Here is a 15060-nt window from a genome sequence, read left to right on the forward strand (position 1 = left end):
CTACTGCAGTGGTCTCCAAACTATGGCCCTCCAGCTGTTGAAGTACTACGTCCCATCATGCCTCTGGGAATCTTGCGTGCGGCTGTCAGAGTCTTACAAAGCCTCATGGGACTTGCAGTTCCTCAACACCTGGAGGGCCATAGTTTGGAGGACACCTGCTCTAGAGTGCTATAGTAAAGTGACTGTAAAGCTTTTTTTCCCGCTCAAAATAACAAAAACGTTATAGTTACCTTCTTTGTGCAAAAGCGTCCCCGTACTTCCTCTTCTGGGATCCCCCGCTGTCAATCTTGGCTTCTCCTCTTCTCCAAGTGCTCCCATAGCAAGCCGTGTGCAGGCTTAATCCCAAGCGGGGCTGTGTGCATCTATAGATACACACAGTGTGGCTTGGCCCCGCTCCTTCCTCGCATTATTTGACAGACAGCAGCAAGAGAAAATGGCTTCTGCTGCTGCTGAGTCTCCAGTGAGAAGAGAGCAGAGAAGAGCTGCTGTAGATTGGCACAGCACTGGATCAAAATCAGGTAAGTGTAAGGAGTGGAGCAACTTTTGAAGGTTTTTTACGTTAATGTAGAGACTACATTAGGGTGAAAAAAACTCTTTTGCCTTTATAACCACTTTAAGCAATGTTATCCGCTCTGTGAAATGTACCTCTTTCTACTACGTGGCAATGAAAAGGGGGTGATCTGTAGGCCTAAAACTCTGTGTCCTAGGGTGACAACGCTGCTTCTTCATACATTACGGTAAGTGTTGTCACCCTAGGTCAGGAAGTGTGGCAGGATACCAAGTGACAATGAAAGAAAAAGAGCCTGGAAAAAAGAATGCAGCCACCTTATCTAAGAATTGGCACATTTTTTTTTGAGTTTAGATACACTTTAAGCCATCTCAGTCTTACGGCCATATTTATACCAAATTAGCAACCGGGAAAGCCTGTGACAGCCAAGAAACTGGCATTTTCAGCAGGATGTCAGCAACAGCAGCACTGATATGTCTCGCAGGAAAGGTTTCGTTTTTACTGTATAACTGAAGGGTAACTCAGCATCACCTTTTCCCCTCTGAAATCCACTAATTAGCTCATCTAAATGTAGTAGGTGGATTAATACATTAGCAAACAGATCCTACAAATTTATAATACACAGCCAATAGTTTTCCATTCTCTGCAGCTGCAAACTTTAATGGTGTGTTGATTTTTTAATCCCTTATTAATGGCATTTCAGAATAGCCATTCATTATGTCTACTTGCATTATCGGAATCCGGTGCCTGGAGGTGCATTCTCTATATTGTTCAGCTAACACAATGCATAAATGGGTTTCCATTTTACTAAGCCTCCTCCAAAGATGTTTCATTGGCTCATTCAAGTAAAATAAAGTATTTAGTATTCTAGTTTTTAATGTCTCATTGCCTAGTAAATGTATCTCCAAGGTTGATTTTATAAAGGATGCTTTATTCAGAATTGGTCACAGGCATTGGTCCTGGGCTGCTACCAAGTTACTACAGTGAGCCTGTTTTGTTTTTTATTTTGTTTTTGTTTTTTTTATTGTCTGGCTAAGGAACTTTTAATGAGCATCTGTAGTCTCAGAAAAAAATCAATAGGCTTTAGTCCACTAAATCTCTTGCTCTTCTTTACTCCATGTTGACCAGAGTAGTTTTTACATTTCAAAAACAGCAATACTGACATTGTGGTCCTGGCAAATCCTTGTATCAAGCCAGCCAAATATGGATCAAAATTCAGTTCCCAGCTGAATGTCGATTCATGTATGAGCAGGCTGGTTGTGCAGAAGACAATTTACTGACTTACTTATGTGCAACCAGCCTGTTGGGGAAATCTCTACATAATCAGCACCACTGGCTGTAGCTGGCCATGCTGATCAGTGCATTCTTAAGGCATGGAAGTCTCCCCGATGCCTGAATACAATACGTGGGAGTAATTCCTCTATCCACATTGAGTATGTGAATGGCGGAATAAAGTCATTTTTGTTTTTTCATTCAATTCTCTGATTAAATCAAAAAAATGAATCATGTATGGACTGCTTTAGTCTTCAGATTGATCCTTGGGTCCCTCTGAAGCATCCTGCATTCTAATCCCATGCTGTACATGGGACCTTGAATTTTGACCAAGTCAAAAGCTGAAGTTTGATTTTCTTTTTATTTGCTTTGGTAAAAGTTATGCAATTACCAAAATTCTCTGATGGGTGGTGGTAAGACTGACCATGCATGGACCAGCTCTTTTGACGAGCCAGTGGACTGAGCAAAAAAAAAAAAAACTGAACAGATTCCTTCATTCACACAAGTGAGGCGGATGGAGGAATCCCCCCTGATGTGTTATTGTATTCTGAAGGGGAGGACTCCTCCACTGTCAAAATGCACTGATCAGTGCTGCAGCATTGACTGAAGGAAAATTTTCCATCAAGCCGGTTTTATAGAAGTCATTGTTTGACTTCTCTGGAACGGAAACAGCTATAGATGGGTCGAAATTAGCTCGGTCCCTGGTGAACCACAAAATTTTTGCGTCATCTATGGTCAGCTTTAGTTTGGAGGAGTTGGGCATTCTTAACCGCTTCCACGCCACCCTATAGCAGAAATAGTTCTACAGGGCGGCACCAGTGCGCAAAATTACATATATATATATGTGTGTGTGTGTGTGAGATTTTGCAGTGCCAGGTAGGGGGCGCACACGCCCTACCCGCGCCGCCATTCGCCTGCCAGCACCTGGTGATCTCCGAGTATTTCCAACGGGGGAAAGACCTGTATGTAAACAATACAGATCTGTCCCCTGTCAGCTCCTGCACACTGCTTTGTATGGCTCTGAATAGCAGAGCCATATAAAGCAGTGTGCTTACAGTGAAACACACACAGCCCACATAGTAAAACAGCACACAGTTAACCCTTTGATTGCCCCGCATGTTAACCCTTCCTGCTCAGTGCCATTAGTACAGTGTCAGTGCTTTTTATTAGCATTGATCACTGTATTGGTGTCAGTGACACCAAGTCAGTTCCCCCCAGTGTCAGAATGCCTTCCACAGTCCCGCTATAAGTCACTGATCGCTGCCATTACTAGTAAAATTTGCCATTTGTAAACGCTATAACTTTCACGTAAACCAATTAATTTACACATATTGGGATTTTTTTTTAAGCAAAGACATGTAGCAGAATAAATTTTGGCCTAAATTTATGACGATATTTGATTTTTAAAATTTCTTTTACTGGACATGTTTAATAGGAAAAAGTAAAAAATATAGGTTCTTTTCAAAATTGTCGGTCTTTTTTTGTTTATAGTGCAAAAAATAAAAACCGCAGAGGCGATCAAATACATCTGAAAGAAGGCTCTATTTGTGGGGAAAAAAGGACGTAAATTTCATTTGGATACAATGTTGCATGACCGCGCAATATCAGTTAAAGTAACACAGCGCCGTATCGTGAAAAATGGCCTGGTCAGGAAGGGGGTAAATCCTCTGGAGGGCAAGTGGTTAAGCGGGCTGCATTTACATTCAGACGGCTCCTTGGTAAGAGCCACACTTGATGCTGAGCCTCCATGATTGCAAAAACTAAAGTTCTCCAGCCAGGGAACTGAGGGGGCCTCTATCTAACTTGCTGCAACTTCTAATTCAGGCTATGAGAAGGTCACAATGTGCAGTGAAATGAGTAAACAGAACAGCATAGGAGCCTGTGTAACTGAAGGAAAGGTGTGAGTTCCCCTTTAAGCCCAATCCGCTTACACAACTGTGAAATTCCATAGATTCAGTGGGCAGCTGAGGCTCTGGCATTTGATTTTAGATTAGATACTTTTTTCAATACAACAAAATTTTACATGGTAGCTCCCGATAACAGCAGTAAATATATTCATATATGAAACCCACACATACATACACACATACAGTCATGGCCAAAAATATTGGCACCCCAGCATTTCTGTCAGATAATGCACCACTTCGCCCAGAAAATTGCTGCAATTACAAATGTTTTGGCATTCTCATATTTATTTCTTTAGTTTGTATTGGTATGACACACAAAAAGTGGAGAATCAAAAAGCCTGTGGACCCTGTGCAGAAGTCTGTGAGATTCATGACAACTTACCAGCAAAAAATGCCCCACTCTGAGCTCTGGCAGCTCTCTGTAAGCCCACTCACTCTGTATGCCCACTGAGCTCTGGCAGCTCTCTGTATGCCCACTGAGCTCTGGCAGCTCTCTGTATGCCCACTGAGCTCTGGCAGCTCTCTGTATGCCCACTGAGCTCTGGCAGCTCTCTGTATGCCCACTGAGCTCTGGCAGCTCTCTGTATGCCCACTGAGCTCTGGCAGCTCTCTGTATGCCCACTGAGCTCTGGCAGCTCTCTGTATGCCCACTGAGCTCTGGCAGCTCTCTGTAAGCCCACTCACTGTGTATGCCCACTGAGCTCTGGCAGCTCTCTCTATGCCCACTGAGCTCTGGCAGCTCTCTCTATGCCCACTGAGCTCTGGCAGCTCTCTGTATGCCCACTCAGAGTTAGTCTCAAAGTGGTATTAAACCCAAAACCAAAAATGTAATATTTTGCAGCTTGCCAGTCATTAGATGGGGTGGCTGCATTCGTTTTTTTTTCCCTTCTGTTTTCACCTGGTGATCTGCCCAGGAACACATCTCCTGTATTGGAGTGCCCCTACTATAGATGAATGAGCACAGGGGAGAAAGCAGCATTGTCAGTCTGGGGAGAGAGCGGTGTTAAATGTTTTAGCAGATTTAAATACACTAACAAATCGAAGCCAAATACCAGGTCACACTTTATAATCTGTTACATCAAATGTTTTTTTTTTCCTTTTGGAATAAAGGTTCTACATAAGTAATAACTGATTTTAATAAGCGCCCCTGCCAGTGTTAAATGACTTGTCCCATCTCTGTAAACCAATACATCTAGAAGAGATCTTGTTCTTTTGAAAACAACAGACTTAGGCCCCTTTCACACAATTGGTCTGATCAGGTACACCTGTCCATTTTTTAGGTGGACCCGATCGGACCCTCCATTCTTCTTGGGTTTAAGAGAACTTGTGTCCATTTGCACCTGCCTACCTCAAATCCAATCTGCTAAAAACAAACGGAAGGAGATCCATTCCCCTCCCTCTAGATCAGCAATGGGCAAACTACGGCCCTTTTAATCCGGCCCGCGGAGAGTGATACTGTCAGGATGGCTGTCAGGATGTGTGTAGGTGGGGCAGCGTGACGAACGTGAGGGGAGCTAGGCTCCTCTCACAGTCCGCCCTGAAGACCGGAACGGCGCGGGAACACGGCGAGAGGAACGCGCGGAGCAAAGGTAAGTAAATTGACACAGGGGGGACTTGGGGACTTAATATGGGGGATGAATTAATATGGGGAATTAATTACTATAGGGGGGATGAATTACTATATGGGGGATGAATTACTATGGGGGATGAATTACTATATGGGGGATTAATTACTATGGGGGATGAATTACTATGGGGGATGAATTACTATATGGGGATGAATTACTATGGGGGATGAATTACTATGGGGGATGAATTACTATGGGGGATGAATTAGTATATGGGGGATGAATTACTATGGGGGATGAATTACTATGGGGGATGAATTACTATATGGGGGATGAATTACTATATGGGGGATGAATTACTATGGGGGATGAATTACTATATGGGGGATTAATTACTATGCTTACTATGGGGGAATATTACTATACTTACTATAGATGACACATACACATCATTCATCTACTCTTGGTCCGGCCCCCGTGTCCAATATATGAACCCATTGCGGCCCTCAAGTCAAAAAGTTTGCCCACGCCTGCTCTAGATGGATCGTACTTGTCATCCACCCACTCCACTCTGCTTAGGGGGGATCAGTGTACAGATCCCCTGCTGAGAAAGGGGGTTCCGCCCTGTGTAAAAGGGGCTTTACTAGTCAGAAGAATGAAAGCCTAAAAAAGAAAATGAATGCAGGCATCACCTCTAAGAATTGTAAGCTGCAATATATGAAAAGTTTGCTTTTTGGTTTATTACTGCATTAATTACTTCAAATGACCTGATGGTTCAATGACAGGAGACAGGCATACAACCAAGAGGGTGCACCTCCTTGTTTTGTAATGCTGCATATGAAGGGGACACCCCCAGTCCTAGGAGGGCTGCAAGGTATGTCAGTGCCATACTTATAAGCCGGAAAAATGGTAAGTCTTATCAGACTCTAAAGCACCACATAGAAGCACAGAGGTTTTTATACAACCAAGAGGGGCCATGCTTAATCTCAAACTGTAATAAAGTCAAATCTCCATGTACAGCCAGGGTCTAGCATCCTAGGGGGCTATAGAGGGACATAGGGATCTAACAGGTACTTGTAAATGCTATAAGGTTCTTGCACATCGGTGCATATTCTTTTATAGTGTGTGCATGCCTCAATCCAAAAGCTCTTAGTGTGATTTCTGTCTGCGGCTTGCCTGCCTGCTCTGCTATCTGCATCAGTCATTTCTGACAGCTAATGCCTTCATTAAGCGATGGATGGGGAGGGGAGCTCAAGCACACTGCCTGTGATGGACAGCCTCAGCTGTGAACGTTTCCCTATGAATTTGTGAAGGGTAGTGTGTCCCTTCCCTCGACTCAGGTCTTAGGATACAGTCAGCTCCCCACTATGTGCTCTGCAACGTGTGAGGTCAGATCCCCACCCCATGCCTGCTAGAGCTCAAAAATGCTGTGCAAAATGTATGCTTTAGAAGGCTGTAGAGGAGAGGGCTGTAGATAAACAGGTACAACTTATGTCGGAGGATTTGTTTTATCTCTGTTTATTACCTGAGGCTTCTCACTTCATTGGGTATTTGTAAGGGTTTACAACCGCTTTATGAATATAAAGTTTGCAGTTAAGGAACGCTTTTGATGCTAATAGTTAAAACATATCTAAACACAAGAACAAAAATGTAATATATTGCAGCTTACCCATCTTTAAATGTGGTGGCTGCATTCATTTCCTTTTTCAGCTTTTTTTTTTCTTTTTTAGCTTTCGATCAAAGAGATATAACAACACACTGTATTGGTATATTTAAAGAACCAAAAAGGAGCAAATAAAAGAAGTTTATTGCTTTACATACACCTAAAGCGGTGTGTTACTATAGCTGAACAGCTGCAGCTGTATCGTTCCCAACACCAAAATATTTTCAGTAAAGAAACTGTATGCTGTTTGTGGCCTTCAGGCTCAGCAAGCCATAGCTCGACAATCTGTTATAAGCTTTGCTGGAAGCAGCTGGATTCATTGCCAAACACTCCATGCAGAATCAGAGAATCCCCTTCACGTTGCAGTATAAATATTGTGTTCTGTTGCCAGCATGGCATTCAATTAATGAGGAAGAATGTGAATTGTCTGCGAACTCTTGTTTACATTTCCTTTCATTGCAGGTCTCCAGTTATGGCCGGTGGATTATTCGCTGTAGACAGAAAATGGTTCTGGGAACTTGGAGGATACGATCCTGGGTTGGAGATCTGGGGAGGAGAGCAGTATGAGATATCATTCAAGGTCAGTCTGTGGATTACTAGCATTTATTGTGGTATTTATTTTACCTGTTACACTTCCTTGAGAATATTCTGCAGCCCATTGTGTGCCTGTTACACTATGATTTTCCTAAGCGATGCAGTATATGCAAACCTTTTCTGTATTAATCTGAGTTATAAGAGTGACCTTATGATATTTTGGAAGACAATAACCCATTTGATAGGAAAGTTAACAGAAATAGACATAGGGCTAGACCCAGAAGTATGTATTTTGCATAATATGGATATAACAGTAAATAAATATAAAAAATCAGGGATATGGTACTATATAAATGCTGCAAAAGCTCTGATACCCAAGTTCTGGCGGAGAATGGAGGTGCCGAAGGAAGAGGATTGGATAGAAAGAGTGGAGCAGATTAAAAAGATGGAAAAACTCTATCATATTCAAAAAGATAAGATGGAGGCCTATTATGGGAAATGGGAGAATTGGGAAAAAGCCAGATTATACATGAAGTATAGGAAAGAATAAAGAAAACAATAGAAAAATTTCACTTGCTGTTATAAGAAGATGCAGAGAAAATGAAGGGAAGGGAGATGGGGATAGGGTGGGGGGCAGGAGGTGGGAGGGAAATTTGGAATAGGGCAAATAAAGTAGAAATGTTGGATATTATAATGTATTTTTTTTATATATATAATGTGATGATGAAATGTATTTAAAATGGAAAAATTAATAAATATTTAAATTATAAAAAAAAAAGAGTGACCTTATGACTGGTGACTTATGAGCCGCCATCTTTTTTTTTTTTTTTTTCTTTTATGCATTTCTGTAATCATTGAAATAATATTTCTTCATAGAGAAGAAAGTGTTTTTTTTTTGTTTGTTTTCTTTTGGCCATTCTTACCCAAAAAGTATTTTTCTGTTTTGAGCAGAGTGGGGCAGAATTCGATCCATACTGTCTTTAGAGCTCTCCTATGGTGAGATGCCTCCTTCTACACAACAGTGCATCACCTTTTCAGCCATGCCTGCTTTGTCACCATCCACTTTGAGATCTCCTTTTGTACTTATGGAAAAATCCACCAGGTATCGATGGACACGTAACAGGCACCATCTGTTTGACTGTTCATCAGAATATAGTAAGAATTCATTTAGGCCTGTGAACCAAGTATCTCAGATTAAAGCCAAGCAGGAGGAGGGGAAGAAGTTGGGATCAGACCCTGACCTACCTGACTTAACTATGGCCTTATCATTCTGCCACCCTCCTGTAACTAACTAAGAAAAACAAACTAAAAGTATCTCTTATTTATCGGAATTCATGGTCATGTGACATCCCAAGTCCCAAGTCTTCAGTTTCATAGACTACACAAGGTGAGGGAGGGACAATTCTTTTTTGTGCCCTCATAACTTCTTGGGTGATGTTGACACTTCTCATTGTCAGTTCAGTGGACAGGGTCCTCTCATGCTCCAGTAGATTGCAGTGGCATGGTAGCATTATGACTAGATGCAGCAAAAAGACCAGTCATGGGCAAGTCCGGACACAAGCATTGAATCACTGGTTCCCACTCCTATGTAAGGCAAAGCCGCAGGTTCACCTAAAGCTTACCTGTGCCCAGACTGCACACACTAAATTATTTACATATTCTGAAAAAAACGTAAAGTAAACCCTAATTCACCTCAGTAGCTAAAGACAGTATAGAGAAATTCATTTTTAAAGTTCACAACTGAGGCACTAAATTCTCAACTTCTTTCTATGGGAGCAGATATTGACAGTCTGCCAGCTATCATCTTCTTCATGCCACTCGCTGGTCATTATACTTCGACAAGGAATGTGGACCAACTTCTTTTTCTCTATATCTGGGTGCTACATTGTACTATGTCATCTGCTTTTCTTTGTTGACCACATCAACATTCATATCTCCAACTGTGTTACTCTGGGTCTTGCTGATAACTGTTATTAGGTACACACCCCTCCTTTTGGATAGTGTTGGCTTCATTTCACTTCTTTTTTTTTTTTGATCTTTTTTCTTTCCTTTTTGCTTATGTCACGCTGTTAAGGACTTGATGTCATGTTATGTTTTCGTACAGTGCCTTTAAAAAGTATTCATACCCCTTGAAATTTTCCACATTTTGTCATGTTACAACCAAAAACGTAAATGTATTTTATTGGGATTTTATGTGATAGACCAACAAAAAGTGGCACATAATTGTGAAGCGGAAGGAAAATTTTCTAAATTTTTTACAAATATGTGAAAAGTGTGATGTGCATTTGTATTCAGCCCCCTTTACTCTGATACCCCCAACTAAATCTAGTGGAACCAATTGCCTTCAGGAGTCACTTAATGAGTAAATAGAGTCCACCTGTGTGTAATTTAATCTCAGTATAAATTCAGCTGTTCTGTGAAGCCCTCAGAGGTTTGGTAGAGAACATTAGTGAACAAACAGCATTGTGAAGGCCAAGGAACACAACAGATCAGACGGGTCAGGGATAAATTTGAGGAGTTGTTTAAAGCAGGGTTAGGTTATAAAAAAATATCCCAAGCTTTGAACGTCTCACAAAGCACTGTTCAATCTTTTAATCCAAAATTGGAAAGAGTATGACACAACTGCAAACCTACCAAGACAGGGCCATCCACCTAAACTGACAGGCTGGGCAAGGAGAGCATTAATCAGAGAAGCAGCCAAGAGGCCCATGGCAACTCTGGAGAAGCTGCAGAGATCAACAGCTCAGGTGGGAGAATCTGTCCACAGGACAACTATTAGTTGTGCGCTCCACAAATCTGGCCATTGAAGAAAGCCATTGTTAAAATAGAACCATAAGAAGTCTCATTTGCAGTTTCGAGATGCCATGTGGGGGACACAGAAAACATGGAAGATGGTGCTCTGGTCAGATGAGACCAAAATTTAACTTTTTGGCCTAATAGCAAAACACTAAGTGTGGCCGAAAACTAACTGTACATCACCCTGAACACACCATCCCACCAACTTGGTGGGGATGCTTTTCTTCAGCAGGGACAGGGAATCTGGTCAGAGTTGATGGGAATATGGATGGAGCCATATACAGGGCAATATTAGGAGAAAACCTGTTAAGAGTCTACAAAAGACTTGAGACTGGGGCTGAGGTTCACCTTCCAGCAGGACAAGGACCCTAAATATACAGCCAGAGATACAATGGAATGGTTTAGATCAAAGCATATTCATGTGTTAGAATGGCCCAGTCAAAGTCCAGACCTAAATCCAATTGAGAATCTTTGGCAAGACTTGAAAATTGCTGTTCACAGACACTCTCCATCCAATCTGACAGAGCTTGAGCTATTTTGTAAAGAAGAATGGGCAAGAATGTCTCTCTCTAGATCTGCAAAGCTGGTAGAGACATCCCCAAAAAGACTTGCATCTGTAATTGCAGTGAAAGGTGTTTCTACAAAGTATTGACTCGGGGGGGGGGGGGGGGGGGGCTGAATACAAATGCATACCACACTTTTCAGATATTTATTTGTAAAACATTTTGAAAACCATTTATCATTTTCCTTCCACTTTACAATTATGTGCCACTTTGTGTTGGTCTATCACATGATATCCCCATAGAATACATTTGTTTTTGGTCGTGACATGACAAAATATGGAAAATTTCAAGGGGTATGGATAGTTTTTTAAGGCACTTTACTTATAAAAGCAATATAAAAATATATTCAATCTAAAGTTCTCTTACTGTTGGTTAAGGATATTTAAATAGTTTATTGTCTATAGTTTGGGCACAGGTGCACTTTCACTTCTGGGCCTCTCTTTTTGCTAGAACTTTCCTTTGCTCATACAGGGTGTAAATAAAATGAACGTCTCCTTTAATTGCATCGGCAAAGTAGAGTTTCACTTCAAGTGCTATTACAACTTTGATGAATCAGGACAAAAAAAAAAAATAAATGCACATACATTGGTGAACTGATCCTTGAGTATTAAATGTCTCAGCCTCCTCCATATATCAATATTCCTCTTTTTCTTTTTTATTGCTGTTGGCCATTCAGCTTCTTGTTAGATGGTCACTACATATGTTCTCCGTGGTTCCACTGTATGTAGGAACATTCTCTCTTGCTCATTCCTGAGATGGACTAGGGACTATGAGATGTGTATTGTGTATAGCGCATGGACATGACTGCAACTAACGTACACTGCTGGTTACAAACAAATGAAAGTGTGAGGGAAAGATGTGATTCGGAAGGTCACAGAGGACGTTAGTAGGAGGCAGAAGAACCAGTTTCATGAAAAATAGATTACAGGGCCATTAGGCACTGGATGTGTATGGACTATTTTTGGACAATAAGGTTTTACATTAACTTCAGGTCTGCTTTAATAGTCCTTTCTCTAATATCAAAAGCCCACATTTCCTTCACTTCTCCATCTTTTGATTCAGCCAACAGAAGCCGTGATAATACCCAGTACTTTCAGGTATCATGTGTTTGCAACTCACAATATCAATTGGCCCAACACTGTCATGTAAGGATGGGAAGGGTCTTCACTCCCAAAACTAATGCAAATCTTCTTCATATGAATGTTTATGCTGTTGGACATCTGTACCATATCTAAGGCAAACCTTGTTTAATTTAAAACAAAAAAACAAAAAAAACTGTGCTTGCCTGACACAGGTATAAACTGTTTTAGAGGAGCCTGAACATGGCGGCAGTGGGGAGTGAGCGGCACTAGCTATCAGCTAGGTTCCGCTCCCCGACCTTCCTAGTGACCCTTAGGACCTGACTCACCGGAGTCTGGAGGGACGCTGAACAGAGCCCGGAGAGCCGGTGATGGAAGCCGGACGAAGGGTGCAGTGAAGCGCCGGCCCCTCCGGTGCTTCACGAGAGAGAGATCCGGACCGCTGGAGGACGAGATGACGTGGCGGGGGCGTGTGGTAGCCACGGAGGACCTCTGGGAGAAGAGGAAGCCGGCTGGCCGCCTGACTGAAAGGGAGACGCCGGCTTAGGCTACCGGCTCTCTGTCGCCCACAACCCCCCGGCCAACTGCTGCCCATAAACCCCGGCTACCTACTGTCTGTAGCCCCCGGTTCACTGCTGCCTGGAGCCCCCGGCCAGCTGACTGCTCGATCCTGGGCCAGGGACACCCGGGAGTGCCAGGAGACCCACCCTGCATCCCTTGGACGAAATCCAGACAGAGAAAAAGAGCTACAGCGTTGTAAGCCCAGAGGAACCCCCCCAGGACAGAGTTGTTGTGAAGACCCTCCTCCCAAACTTGGAGCTACCGTTCTGGGAAGAGAAGGGTGAGTGAGAGCTGCTGGGGGTCTATTGTCTATTGTATAGTTGACTCCTGAGTGACATTGGGGTCCAAGGGGTTAAGGAGGAGAGGGGAGGATTCCCTGGGTTCAGAAGAGAAGAGTCCCACACACCCCTAGGAGAGCATATGCAAAAGTAGTAAACCCGTCTGGATCATAAATCATAAGGGAGAGGTACAATTTCCATCTAGAGAATATAGAAGGCAAAAGACTTAAAGAGGATATGAAGAATAAAGGTCCTAAGGGAGCAGGGCTCAAAGGGTCCCAATCAGGCACGATAAAGAAATTTACATCATATGGAAACATTACGCCAGAAAGGGCCCAAGGCACAAGCGCTAAAGGGGAAATGGACACTAGCTCAGGAAACAGTCCGAGACTATCACTGGGTATGAACAGCAGTTGTAGCCAACAAATAGCGGATGGCTTGGGAAAAAAAGAACTTGATGGTGAACTACAAGTACCGAATAAGAAGGAGATGATAGAAATGTTTCAAAGTTTGGAAAAAACGATAAAACATGAGATGACAGCTATTCGAAACGACTTAGGCCATCTGCTATCGAGAATGGAAGAAACAGAGGAGAAAGTCAAAACCCAGGCCCAAACCATAGATAATCTAAGGAAAAAAATAACCCATTTGGAGAAAACCCAGAAAAAATTGTTTTATAGGATGGAAATTCAAGAAAATAAAGAAAGAAGGTGTAACCTTAGGGTGCGAGGAATTCCAGAATCTGCAAAAGGGGAAATATTATATGAACTAGTTAATAAAATCTTAAACTCCATAAGAGACAGACCTGAAACAGAAGTGATTGAACTGGATAGAGTGTTCAGAATAGGAAAATTTAAACAAGATACTGAGAGGGAAAGATCGAGAGATATAGTTGTCCAGTTCCAGAAGTTTGGGGTCAAAAAGGAGATTTGGAAAAAGATCAAGGGAAGATCGTTAATTAAGTATGGAGACTTGACTATTCAAATTTTTGCGGATTTAACATCAGAGACTCTATGGAGAAGGAGATCCCTGAGACCCCTATTAGAGCAAATGAGAAAACAGAATGTGCAATATAGATGGGGTACTTCGGCATCTCTAATTGGCTGGAAAAATGGGGTCACAGCATACCTGAGATTCCCTGAGGAACTGAGAGATTTTTGTGATAGACTGGAATTGCAAAGAATGGAGATAACTGGGTGGGAAGAAGAAAAAGAAGATACGGATGATACAAGACAGGAGGACTGGCAGCGGGTCGGGGGGAGGGGGAGGGAGGTTCTGGCGTTGGGGAGAAAGGGGAGGGAGAATTAAGTAAAATATATGCTTTTTCTTTTCTCTCTCTTTTTCCCTAGCCCCTTTTGTAGCCCCCTTGTGGAAATGGAAGTCCATCTGGAAGCTCCAGTTAAGGGAGGGAAGTAAAGGGTATTGTTGAGCCCAGTTGATAGAGAAAGGGGAGCTAGGGAGTTCGGAGGAGAGGTGAGCCGTCCATGGGCGGAGCTTAATCCCAGTATTTTAAATCAACCGTGGAAATAGTTCCACAAATGATTTGTAGGCAGTTTATAAGCCTAAAAATGGGTAGGGGAAAAATAAGAGAGGGGGGGTGGGGGCGGGGGGGGGGGGGGAGACGGGGGTTGGGTGGGGGGAAGGGGGGGGGGCCGTGGGGTTAATATTCTGCAAGATATTCGGGCCTAATAGGAAGAGACGAATTAGAAGAGAGAGAGACAGAATTAAGAGGGATGGAAGAAATACAGTTTATAACATATAATGTGAATGGGTTGAATTGTCCTGGGAAAAAATTTAAAATGTTTAAAGAGTTACATCACAGGGCAACGTCAGTGGTATTTCTACAGGAGACACATTTTGAGATAGAATCAAATGTGAAATTAAAATCCAAATATTATCCAACATGGTATTATGCTGACTCTCCAATCAAAAGAGCAAAGGGGGTGGCAATAGGATTGGCAAAGAATATGAGATTTGAGTTGGAAGATAGAAAGACTGACCCGGAAGGGAGATTCCTGTTTTTGAAGGGTAAACTTCAGGGAATTGAATGTACACTAGTCAATATATACTGCCCCAACAAGAAACCTGAGATCTTTTTGAAGGGTTTGTTGAAAAAATTAATAGACTTTAAAAAAGGGCGTTTGATAATAGCAGGAGATTTAAATCTTTGTATGAATCCACAAAAGGATGCAACCTCCCTTGTGCAGAGAGAGGGGGGTAGGTCTCTGAGAGCCTTGAAGAAGGCGATCCACGAGTATCAACTGGTGGACACCTGGAGAATGATGTATATGAAAGACAGAGACTATACCTTCTTCTCTAATGCACATGAGA

General features: G+C 42.4%; 1 protein-coding gene across 1 annotated transcript in view; it reads left to right on the forward strand.

Annotated features, from left to right (window-relative positions):
- The window catches only part of GALNT10 (polypeptide N-acetylgalactosaminyltransferase 10), a 298618-nt gene that overhangs the window by 258812 nt on the left and 24746 nt on the right, over positions 1-15060 (forward strand). Inside the window, exon 7 of the mRNA XM_089682819.1 lies at positions 7381-7498. Within this exon, the coding sequence (XP_089538945.1) occupies positions 7381-7498 (118 nt within the window). The remainder of the gene's footprint in view (positions 1-7380; positions 7499-15060) is intronic.

The sequence above is a fragment of the Staurois parvus genome, unplaced genomic scaffold (assembly GCF_062004578.1).
Source record: "Staurois parvus isolate SC_StPar_1 unplaced genomic scaffold, SC_StPar_1.0 ptg000298l, whole genome shotgun sequence".
Lineage (NCBI taxonomy): Eukaryota > Metazoa > Chordata > Amphibia > Anura > Ranidae > Staurois > Staurois parvus.